A 12,042-nucleotide genomic window follows, 5' to 3' on the forward strand; every position below is an offset into this window, starting at 1 on the left:
AACGACCTGGTTAAAATATTTCGTTCAACTACACGAATGGATTTGTGGCAAATTATATAATAATTTTATTATGGACCAACAGACAAATTAAACATGCATGAACAATTCTAAGTCTTCACTCGACCTTTTCAACTTGCTTTGGTCATGTAGTAGATGTTCAATTTGAAGATAAAAATTAATTAGGAAATGACGTCAAAACTATCTTAAATGCAAAATACAAGGATAATTTTGTCATACATTTTTTAACCTACGTTTTCAAAAAATTAGTGCATCTAATTAAAAATATTATCTCATGAGTTTACCCTTTTCTTCTGGTACTAAAAGTTTTATGTTAAAGTAAGACGAAAAAGATTGGCCCCGTACAAGTTTTGATTCAAAGGCCCACAAACGGAGAGCCCATTTCGGATGGAATATTCTGTGCAAATATCGAGCTGTACACCAGCCTGGCAACCGACGCGAATGTTTTGGCCGATTCCCCCATATCAGCGGTCACGAATCTCACGATCTTTTCAAAATATAATGCTTGCTCGTGATTCTTCTTCTATTTTGAGAATTCCATAGATTTCCTTTCAAACTATTGCACTGCACTGTGCTTCAACTTCCTCGCCGTGAGTGAGACAGCTCTCGGCTAAAGTTCAAGATTTGATCAGCATTGTACTACTGGGTCACTTTCCTTTCTCGTGATCTGTGGTTTCTTTCAGAATTCTAGCTTTTCTGATTTTTCCAATGTTTGTTAGGGAAAGGGATAATGTTAATGTGGATGGTTATGACTACTAAATGCTCTAGCTTTGAATGTTTTGGATTACGTTATTTTTTTCCATCTACATTCGATGCTAAAGTTATTTACTCGAGTAAATGTCGTGAGTTTATGTTCCATTCTTCTTATGTCGATTTATTCAACTAATACGAAAATAACATGTTTTCTCTTTACGATGGAAGTGGAACAAGTCTTCATCTCCATAGCATTCAGAAGATAATTTGAAAAACAAAACTATATAATATGACATGAAGTTTATTGATATTATTTCCAAGCCATTGCCCTTTTTATTTGCTTGATTGATTGGTGTTCGTCACTTCCGGCTGTTTAGATCTTACGTTTTAACTTTGTTAACAGTAATATATTGAGGAACCAAGATGGTTGTACAGGGATTTACTGTGGACTTAGATAAGCCCCTTGTCTTCCAGGTAACTGATGTTGTATATCTCACGCCTTATTTTTTCTAAATAATGTTTGTGTGATCTGGCTGTCACAAAAAGACCACATTTGTCAACATTTCACAGGTTGGGCATCTTGGTGAGGCTTATCAGGACTGGGTTCATCAGCCAATTGTGGGCAAGGAACCTCGATTTTTTGAAAACGATATTTTGGAGGTGTAATTCTTTTCTTTGTTGCTTAAAGGACACTGGTTCTTTGTCATCGTTCTCGAATTAATAAGATGTTTATTCTACTTCAAACAGTTCCTGACAAAGAACGACTGGTGGGTAATTCCCCTTATTTGGCTCCCAGTGGTCGGATGGTCCCTTTCAATCGCTGTTAGTATGGGAAATTCAATCTATCAGTTGTTCCCGATGGTAGCGTTTGGCATTTTTGCCTGGACGTTGCTTGAATATACTCTGCATCGATTCCTTTTCCACATTAAGACAAAGAGTTATTGGTTAGTTTGCCCTTGCTCCGTCTCTTGATCCAATTTGGTTTTCCTGTTGCACGTGCTGTATCAGGAGCTTTATTTTTAAACCCCTGTTGCTACTCGAGACTCAAATTTTGGCTACAGTTTTCCCTTTCTTGTGCTAGCTCTCCATTAAATTCTTTCTTTGCAGGGGCAACACACTTCATTATCTACTTCACGGTTGTCATCATAAGCACCCTATGGACGGTTTGCGACTTGTTTTTCCTCCTGCTGCAACTGCTATTCTCTTGGTGCCTGTATGCGTTTCATCCTAACTTTCTTCTCAACAATCATTTTGCAGTTCAACCAAATTTACCACCTAGTGGACTAGTTTTATTCATCTGTATGTGAGTAAAAACTGTACTTTTAAATGATTCAGAAATAAAACTAGCTTTAATGAATACAATGTAAACTGAAGTACGAATCCAATAAATTTTTTTGAATTTGTGGTGTCGGTTTATAAATGTTTTTACTTGTTGATTTTCCATGTCTACCTATGTGAATTGCAGTTTTGGAACTTGATAAAACTCTTATCTACTCCTTCCACTGCTCCTGCATTCTTTGGTGGTGGTCTTCTTGGCTATGTAATGTATGATGTAACTCATTACTACTTGCACCATGGGCAGCCAACCACTAAAGTATCAAAGGCTCTCAAGGTTCGTTCATATGATTAAATCATCTTATTAGCGGTCATGGGATTTTCAAAGGACTTTTCATTTTTCTGCAATGCAGAAATATCATCTTAATCATCATTTCCGCATCCAGAATAAAGGCTTTGGCATCACTTCCTCACTCTGGGACAAGATATTTGGAACCCTACCTCCATCAAAACAAGCTCAAAAGAGTTAGATAATTTATTATTTAGATTCATGTCATGAATAGTTTGCAAATTCCAGTCAAGCTTTTCATAATCACCATTTTTTACTCAATCCTTCGTGTGTGTTGTTTCTGAGCAAGTTTGGAATGTTGATCATGTGCACACTTCTGTGGGAATTGTGTTAGTTATTTGATTGTTTTGGTTGAAATATCATAAGTTAGCCTGCACCAAAAATATACGCAAAGGTTTATGTTGGGATTTATGCCAAAAATATGCAGCACACATTCTGCGGAAGCAGAATTTTTAGACTGTAATGTTATGTCTTATTATGTGTTCTGGTCATGCCTCCCATGTGTTGCCAGATTATTGTCAAGAATTTCCGTTTATAAGCTTAAAACAGACTTTCTGTTTGCCATTATCGCCTACATTATGAGCCTGCCGTTGAGTTTTATGCACTCTTGATCTATGGCATGATATAATTTTTTAATAGATTTTTGGTGTCCCTAAAATAAAGGGTGACTTTGCATTTTGCTGTGAAGTGTTCCGTGTTCTTCCTGTCACACCACCGTCTCTAAATTTCGAGTTTCTTGACCATAAAGGTTTGGAATAAATCAGAGAATAAAAATCAAATTCTAGTGAGCTCATTCCCTTATTCAGTCGTGATACATATGGCACATCAGAAATTGCAAGCAAAACATTTAGCTTATGTGCTTTTGAACAAATATTTATAGAGTAGAGTTGCAATCAAAATCTTGGAATTTGCTTGGCCAATGTTGTTCTGTTCTTCCGATAGACTCTTCCCTTGATTGTAAAACAATTGTAAAGAAGTTCCCTGGATCAACAGGACTTCCCTTCTGCCAGTGTTTTGAAGTTCCCCGTGAAGTATTTTCTTCCCCTACCATTACTTGTGAGTAAATGACAGTTTCAGGCTAATTGATCCCTGTATCGATATCCTTGTGATTCAAGAAAGCAGTTCTTGTAGAGCTTGAAACATATGATTGTAAAGCTCTCCGATCCAATTTATGTGCCTCTCAGATTTAACTTCACCATCTACAACCCATTTCACAAGGTAGTGTATGTTGTATAAACTCCCTGTTCTGTGAGGAAATGGGAGCTCAGATTCTGGGATTTCAGCCATTTTTCCATCAACAGGATCACAATACTTATTTCTTCTTCCAAGATCCGTTCCACACTTTGTCTTGAATTGGTTCTTCCATAAAACCTGATTTTGCCTTGAAATAGTTCTTACCCTGGACAGTCCTATCCGGAAACACTTCAACGGATCTCCAGGCTTGAATCCTTGAAAATACTACGTAGATTCAATCCAGCTTATATCACCAGAGTCTTTTGGATCCAACCCAAGTTCCGGAAAGCTCTTTTTCATTCATCACCGTTCTCAAAAAATGGGAATCAAATAGAACTCACGGATTCATTCCAAATATTCAATAGTTGAATAAGTCAAAAGTTCAGTTTTTGATGTAGTGGGTTAGTGGTTAAGTAGAGAAGAAGTTATTTAACTTCTAGTTGGTTTTCTTCAAGCTTTGTTCTATAAAAGACTTGTGATCTGTAGTTTGTATTCAACCGTGTGTTCAAAAACTTCAATGAGAGTATAGGAGTGAAAGGATCAGAGAATAAGATGAGAGATCACTTGTATAACTATTGCAATTGAAGGAATGAAATTTGTTAAAATCTTTTTTGTTTCTCTTCTTTACACATCACACATACTCTCCAAACTTTATTAAACATTCTCTTGACTTTTTCGGCTATAAAAAATCAACAGAACTTCTACTGTCTTCTGCTGGCCTTTATCACCTCTAATTGAATTCTGAAAAACGAGCCCTATGAATAATTCTTGGGGCAGCTTAGTTGCAACTCTTTGCCATATGTTTACAAGTTCTGTTCCTTGTCGATCCAGATTCTTGTAGATTCTGAAAAAAGACACGCTCGACTATTGCACCTGACTGAACCCACACAGTTTCATCTTCCAAATCTACGCTGATTGAACGAAAATTGGTAAGATCGGTAAATAAATGGGATATGGCAGAGGAATTAAAGGCCAACATATATCCTGAAGAAGATGGATGGACATGCAGTGAGCAAAATCTTCTTCGTTTGCAAAGCAAATTTTCCAGGAAATTGAAATCAATCAAGAATAGAAAAAGGGGCTGGTTGTCGTACTGCATTTCCAAGTCAACTATTTTGCAGAATTTAAATTATCAATTATTTTTTCCAAGATTTTTCAGGTTTCTGTGACAATTGAACGGTGAAGATAAGTCATTCCAACAAATGGGAAGAAATTTTCGGAGAATTCAATGTCGGCAGCTTGCACACGCTGATATTTAATTGATGTATACATTTTCGATGGGAGGGAGAAGTTTTCCTATGACAGGAGCTGTAATTTTTCTATTTCTCGATCATTTATAATTTTCATGTAAAAATGTACTTTCCAACATATATTTTTCTCTAAACCAAAAGTGCGATTCATATGATTTAAAGTCGGAAGCTGCATATTTTTCAATTATTTCAACTTTGAAACAAAAGACAGGTGGTAAGCAAGTAAGCAGCAATATTTTTATGAAACCAACATGGAGACTCTCTGATATACCAGATCCTAAGTGGTAGATACTGGAAAATATCCATACTTGTGGTCCCTTTTAACAAAAATATAGAAGGCTAATGTTTAAATGTTTTCTATGAAAATCGTTTAAGGATCTTGACACAGTGGAGGCATCTGATTAGTTACACCAGCAGGGGAATACTCTGTTCATGCCTGAAAAAGTTCCCCGGATCAACCCGTCTCTTCACTTCTGCCAATCTTTTGAAGTTTCCCTTGAAATATTTTTTACCCCAAACCACATGTGAATGGCTGATATTATGATTCTGAATGTTGACTCCTATATCAAGATCCCTATAGTTTATGTAGGCAGCTCGTGGAGAGCTTGAAACATATGGTTCCATGTAATTGTAAAGCTCTCTGATCCAGTATTCATGTTTCTTGGATTCGGTATCCTCGTTCGCTACCCATTTCACCAAGTACTGTATGTTGAACAGATTTCCTTTTCTGTGAGGGAAAGGCAGTTCAGATTCTGGGATTTCCTCCATTCTTCCTCCGAAAGGATCCATTATCAAGAATGCTAACTTTTCTTGCAGAAATCTTTTTCGAATCCCTCCAAATGCATTATCTGGTATGGATTTCTCCACGAAATCTGATTTTGCCTTGAAGTAGCTCTTATATTGGATGGTTCTGTCCAGTAAAAGTTCCAGGGGGTCACTTGGTTGATATCCAGTGAAGTACATGACAGATTCTATCCAACTCATTTCACTACAATTTTTTTCTGTTAAGCCTAATTCTGGGAAGCTCTTATTCATCAACGGAATTAATTCATTTATTGGTCCGAGAAATAGAGAGTTAAACAAGACCTCTACCACTTTTTGCGTCGCTTTGCCATCTATATCTGAACCTTGAATCACAACTCTGATGAATAGATCTTCCGGCAGCTTAGTTGCTATCTGTTGCCATTGATGGACAAGTCCTACACCTTCTTGATTTAAAGTCTTGTGTAGTGTAAAAACAGTCACAACCGGTGGAACTCGAAACAACTTGATTTTCCAACCAATTATTACCCCAAAGCTACCTCCTCCACCTCCTCGAATAGCCCAAAATAGATCTTCCCCCATTGATTTTCGATCAAGAATCCTTCCCTCTACATCCATGAACAAAGCATCAATGATGTTATCTGCAGCTAGGCCATATTTTCTGACCATGGTTCCTATACCTCCTCCACTAAAGTGGCCTCCAACACCCACACTTGGGCATACTCCTGCAGGAAATCCAAGAACTCCACTCTTCTTAGCAATGTTGTAATATAACTCACCAAGCGTTGCCCCTGACTGAATCCATGCTGTTTCCTTCTCCAAATCAATGCTAATGGAACGGAGATTGATAAAATCAATTATTATAAACGGTGTTTTGCAAAGAAACGATAGGCCCTCATAGTCATGGCCACCACTCTTGACTCTGATTTGCAAACCATGCTTCTTGCTACAAAGGATGGCTGCTCTGATTTCATCAGCATCGTATGGTGTGATTATGAATCTAGGTGTAGAGGACGTCGAGTTTAACCATCTGGGATTTTGTTCCGCGGATTGCAAGAGATTGAAATATGATTTAGAGTTTGGAGCGTGTATGTATTTAAAGGATTTAATGTATGTTTTAGCAGAATAAATTGACATGCACTCGACAAATTCTTCATGTTTCGCATCACAAAATGTAAGGAAAAATGAAAGCAAAAGCAGTACTTGGACTGAATGAGAGATCATCATTCCGATGTCTCTTAGATAACTGTATGTGCAGTTTAGTTAATGGTAAATTTTTCAGGCTATATATTAAGTTGGAGAAGGAAACAGCATGGATTTGTAGCAAGCAATGACATGTATTTTACCTCTAAAAAACGATGATTCCTAAGATTATTATAAATTAGTTAAATGTCATGGAACTTTTTTAATTGTCATTTTGCATTTTAGTCGGCAGTTTCTTTATACCAACCAATACACAATACTGTAGGATTATTTAATGAAATTTAACATTAATTTACCTCGTAGTATTTATGTGACTAAAAAACCACATTCCTCGATCATTCTTTGGAGAAGTAAAGCGTTTGTCATCCTTACTAAGCGTCAAACCTTCTTAATTATACTTTCAGACGATTATACGACATTTTCTTTTTTCACGGTTTGAATCTCTTTTGTAGATTTGAATTGTTAACACAGTTGATGTATAATTAAAAAAATTAGCTTGAGTTTTCTTGCGGAGAGGGAGGTGCACGAACATACAATCTCTTTGATTCTACATTTGGTGGCAGAATGCATAAATTTAAAAGAAGTTATTTTCAATGCATATATCTTGCTATTTGTAATGTTAAAACATATTTTTGTCTTGCATTACTGTAAAGAAGGACGAGGGAGGCGGAATGCTCTGCTCGGTCCTGAAGAAATTTTCTCGATCAGCTGCTGTCTTTACCTTAACCAGTCTATCAAAGTTCCCTTTGAAATACTTCAACCCGTATACCTTTGCTTGGTAGTAAGCATTGCTACCGTTATCGGTCATGCCGATATCAAAATCCCTATAATTGAGATATGCTTCTCTTGGATTCTTTGACACGAAAGGAGTCATGTAATTATAGAGACATCTTGTCTGCTTAATGTGCTTGTTTTTCGGCTTCAAGCCCTTCTTCCTGCCACACGATTAATGTGCTTGTTTTCTGATAATAAAATCGTGTGTGTTTGAAAGACTAGGTTTAGGTTTCATATATACTGTCTCAAAGCATCTTCTCTTACCGTCCTTTCCATTTCTGCTCCTCCCAATAAAATAGTTGCATGTTTTCATTCAACATTTTTGTTCATTGCATTCAACTTAACCTGCTTAAATTTGTTGTAGGATATTATCTATTGTCTAAATGGCTTTGAGCTACTACTATAATCGGGATGCATGTCAACAGTTCAGTTCAGATGCTCATACACAAACAAATGTGCAGCTCATGTATTGGGAGCTCCAAGATTTCTCACACAATCTTGATTTGCCAGACAACTCCTTCAATAGTGTTTTTGACCCGAATAACTTGTTTTATTCGTCAGAAAACTACAATTTTCCAGTCCCACACTTCCTAACTCCAACATCCGATGATCTTAATCTCAGCAACTGTGCATCCATCACGCAAGCTCCAGCAGTACCCTTTCAAGAATTCGATCCATTAATGTATTGCCCCAAGCGCCAAAAGGCCGCATGTATTGATTATGAAGTAATATACCCCCGTGCTATTTATAGCCTTCAAGATTATAATTCCCAGGAAGTTGTAATACCCCCATTGCCGGTTTTTCCATGTGGTCCACCTGTTTATAGCGGTGGGATCAGGTGTGAGAGTAGCACGAAGAAAAGCTTGTCGGCGAAGAGCATTTCCGCGAGGCAGAGAAGAAGGAAAATCACTGATAAGAGTCAGGAGCTGGGGAAGCTTATTCCAGGCGGCCACAAGATGAACACTGCCGAAATGATTCATGCTGCTTACAAATATATCAAGTTTTTGTAGGCTCGATCGAGTTGGAATTCTTCAATTAGTGGAATCATATGATCACAAGGCATAACTATCGTGACCGTTCTGAATTTATTGTTAAATTATAAACAAGATCAATAGAACTGGATATGACTTTTAACTGCAGGAAAGTGAGGAATCATCGGTTCAAAGTGAAGATTTGCATGGTAGTGGAGAAAAGCTATATTATAGTCTACAGAGAAACGCTTGGTTCCTCAGAAATTCGTACGGTGACTGAGCAATGGTGCAATCAATATTCCCTGATCAGGAAGTACTAGTTGATGGAAGACATGTAGAAATAGGCTAATTTGCCGTTTTGTTTAGATAAATGCCTAATTATTGTCTTAATAGATCATTTCATTGACCAAACAGTATCATTAATTCTAATTGGTTTAACATCTGAATTAAATCGATTGAATATTAACTATTTATTACGCCTAATATTTATGTGTAATCGAAAACCAAACAGACAGGAATTAAACGCTTCGAGAGCCATCAATATTGCTATCGTCAGTTCTAATTCTTGATCCTCTGACACATCAAATTCTTATCTCTTGCCTTATTATTATTATTATTATTATTTTTGTACACAAATTAAAATTCCTTTTCAGAGAAAAAAATGTAAATATCAATTTCGAAATTGAGTTGTCCGCAAATGAGCAAATACTTGAATTTTAATAGTGAAAATTTTAAATTGAATAAATATAATAAATTTACAACATTTTGTGCACACATAATAAGTTAGAGAATATATGGATACTGCATTTTTTGTCGCAGCAGGCCGATTCAAATTGGGTCGTAGTTTCAACTCGTTCCGTATATTCTTTCAACCCAATCTCAAAATATGTTTTAATTTGCCAAACAAAAAATAATAAAGAAATTATAATTTCAGTACTCAATTTATTGATTTACGTTATTTACTTGTCGAAATATAATTTGAAAACNCCAAGTCACATATAGCTTATCTGATAGAGTCTCTATTTCCTAATATCAAGTTGTAGCTTGTTTGAGAAGAGTGCGATTTAAGTTTTTAATGGAATGCACTTTTATGTGATCTAGAATATTTGTTTCTTTTAGATTTTATTCATTAATGTCGTCAAATTCAGTCTTACTAGTCTCACATATATATATAATATAAAAGAAACAAATTCAGTAGACTCCACTTGAAGAGCACCACTCTCTTTAATATCCATCGACTAGAACTCCACTTAAAGGTCTAATGAATATATTTATTTATTTATTTGATAATATAAATGATCAAAATCACACAAACAAAAAAAATAACAAAAATTATAAATTTCCTGTTATAAATTTTGATAAGTGGAATTAATATCGGAAAATTATTTGATTGAGACGACTAAGGTCAATGAGTGGGTTAATTGCAAAGATTTCTTAGATATGTTTCATTCCAGTTTCCGAACTAGTATCATTTAGCTTGCATTAATTTTTGGTTAATAATAGCTGATTGATTATTCATTCGTATCTAATTTTAAGGGCAATGGTATTGTGTTTGACAATCAATGCTATCGGTTCTGATAATATAATTGTCAAATATTTAAGAGTTGGTTGTATGTAACTTTTGTAAAGATAAATGTTTATTGTTCATTCTGTATTGCTACAAGCCATGAGACAAGATTATGTCAGCATCACTATATTCGTTCTGATTTTGAGGGTTTTAATTGACAATGATACACACGCATTCTAAGTATCGTGATTCATTTCTCGGGAGAAGATTATGATCTTCTCGAGAAGAACAATTCGCAATTTCTAAGAGAGTTCGAGTTGACAGATATTAAAGACGAGTGATGTTCGTCAAGTGGACTTTACTGAACGTGTTCCTCATAAAGACGTCATATGAAAATATAGCCTTTTTAATTGTTTAAGTTCTTATATGATTGTAACAATTGAAGTTTAGTGGACTTGCTTGATAGCTGAGCGTGGCCCCGTGGATCAAGGTCGGTTAGATAAAATCACGTTAAAATTGTCCATGCATTTTATTTTTCTTTCAAATTTCTTTTAAATTGGTCTAATAATAAAAACTAGGCAAATTTTAAAAAAAATTGGATCAACAAGTGGTATCAGAGTGAGTTCATTTTTGTAAGATGTTGATCCTGGTGTTTTAAGTTCGGTTTTGAAGTGCAATGGTAATGAATGATGAAGAAAACACAAGGCCTCTACGGGTACATATGATGAAATGATGTTAATGTCTCTACTTTCATTACAACTGAATCAAGCAACAACATTTCAGATGTTATCCACCATCTTTTGAAGATGTTATGTGAGTTAAAACATCATGAAGATAGGGGAGAATATAGATTAGAACCTCTCAGTTTTATTTATAAACTTTAGTTGATTTTCGTCAAAAGGGGATATTTATATTTTTTTGAATATTTTTTTGAACATAATCCAAATGAGATATTGTTAGATGATATTTTTGTTAACTTCATTTTTGTCATTTAGTTTATCAAGAAAATTTAAAAATATTGGTTTGAGATATTGAAGATATAGAGATAATTGAAGAATATATTTGTTTGAATATATTTTGAGATATGTTTGCTATTATTTTGAATATACGGTGTAAGATTTGAAAAAATAATTTCTAACATGTATATGATAGGATCTTCTATCTATGTAAAGGGCTCTTTATTCATTTTGAAGATTGTCGATAATGGTCATATGTAATTGAGGGAGGCTGATGAGTTTATATTGTTAGATCTTTAAGAGTTGGTTGTATGCGACTTTTGAAAAGAAAAACATTTACTGTTCATTCTGTGTCACGACAAGTCATGAGACAAGATTATGTCAGTATCATTGTATTTATTTGTATTTTGAGAGTTTCAATTGACAGTAGTACACACACAATATTGTGATGCATTCCTCGGGAGAGGAAGGTAACGTTCTAGGAAAAGAACAATCCGCAGTTTCGAAGGGAGTTCTAGTCGATGGATATTAAAGAGAGTGGGGCTCTTCAAGTGGAGTCTACTGAATATGTTTATAATAAAGGCGTCATAAGAAAAGAGATTTTTTAATTTAATTATTTAAGTCTTTGTATGATTGTAATATTATTGAAGCTTAGTGGGTTTGCTTGATAGCGAGATGTGACCCAGTGGATGAAGATTAGTTAGACCGAACCACGCTAATATTTTCCATGTTTTTTATTTTGTTTTCAGCTTTATTTTTTTTAAAATTGAGCTAATTATAAAAACTTGGCAAAATAAGAAAAAACTAGATCAAGAAGTGGTATCAGAGTGAGATCATTTTTTTTTAAAGATGTTGATCCTAGTATTTTGAGTTCGGTTTTGAAGGTCAATGGTAGGATGAATGATGAAGAAAACATAAGGCCTATGCGGGTACATATGTAATGATGTTCATATCTCTACTTTCGTTGCAACATAATTAGGCGACAAAATTTTCAGATGTTATCCAACCAATTTTTTGAAGATGTTATGTGAGATACAACATCATGAAGATA

At 35.2% G+C, this 12,042-nt stretch overlaps 3 protein-coding genes across 5 annotated transcripts; 2 read left to right on the forward strand and 1 right to left on the reverse strand.

Annotated features, from left to right (window-relative positions):
- Positions 1-440: 440 nt before the first annotated feature.
- On the forward strand, positions 441-2,660 carry LOC140967001 (dihydroceramide fatty acyl 2-hydroxylase FAH1-like). Of its 3 annotated transcripts, none has more exons than XM_073427328.1 (7): positions 441-664; positions 1,115-1,185; positions 1,282-1,371; positions 1,459-1,655; positions 1,819-1,924; positions 2,177-2,323; positions 2,400-2,660. In XM_073427328.1, exons 2-7 carry the CDS (start codon positions 1,135-1,137, stop codon positions 2,514-2,516), a joined length of 708 nt encoding a protein of 235 aa, XP_073283429.1. In that variant the 5' UTR covers positions 441-664; positions 1,115-1,134; the 3' UTR covers positions 2,517-2,660. The 3 variants fall into 3 exon arrangements, with proteins under 3 accessions (XP_073283429.1, XP_073283431.1, XP_073283430.1); XM_073427330.1 differs by having other exon boundaries at positions 2,433-2,660; XM_073427329.1 differs by having other exon boundaries at positions 441-654.
- On the reverse strand, positions 2,412-7,024 carry LOC140967000 (berberine bridge enzyme-like 22). The gene has a single exon (XM_073427327.1). The coding sequence runs from the start codon at positions 6,805-6,807 to the stop codon at positions 5,224-5,226; it is 1,584 nt and encodes a 527-aa protein (XP_073283428.1). The 5' UTR covers positions 6,808-7,024; the 3' UTR covers positions 2,412-5,223.
- Positions 7,025-7,940: 916 nt separating this feature from the next.
- Positions 7,941-8,567, forward strand: LOC140966998 (transcription factor IND-like). The gene has a single exon (XM_073427325.1). It carries the CDS (start codon positions 7,941-7,943, stop codon positions 8,565-8,567), a length of 627 nt encoding a protein of 208 aa, XP_073283426.1.
- The last annotated feature ends 3,475 nt before the right edge of the window (positions 8,568-12,042 follow it).

The sequence above is a fragment of the Primulina huaijiensis genome, unplaced genomic scaffold (assembly GCF_012295235.1).
Source record: "Primulina huaijiensis isolate GDHJ02 unplaced genomic scaffold, ASM1229523v2 scaffold21623_ERROPOS600000+, whole genome shotgun sequence".
In the NCBI taxonomy this organism is placed as follows: domain Eukaryota; kingdom Viridiplantae; phylum Streptophyta; class Magnoliopsida; order Lamiales; family Gesneriaceae; genus Primulina; species Primulina huaijiensis.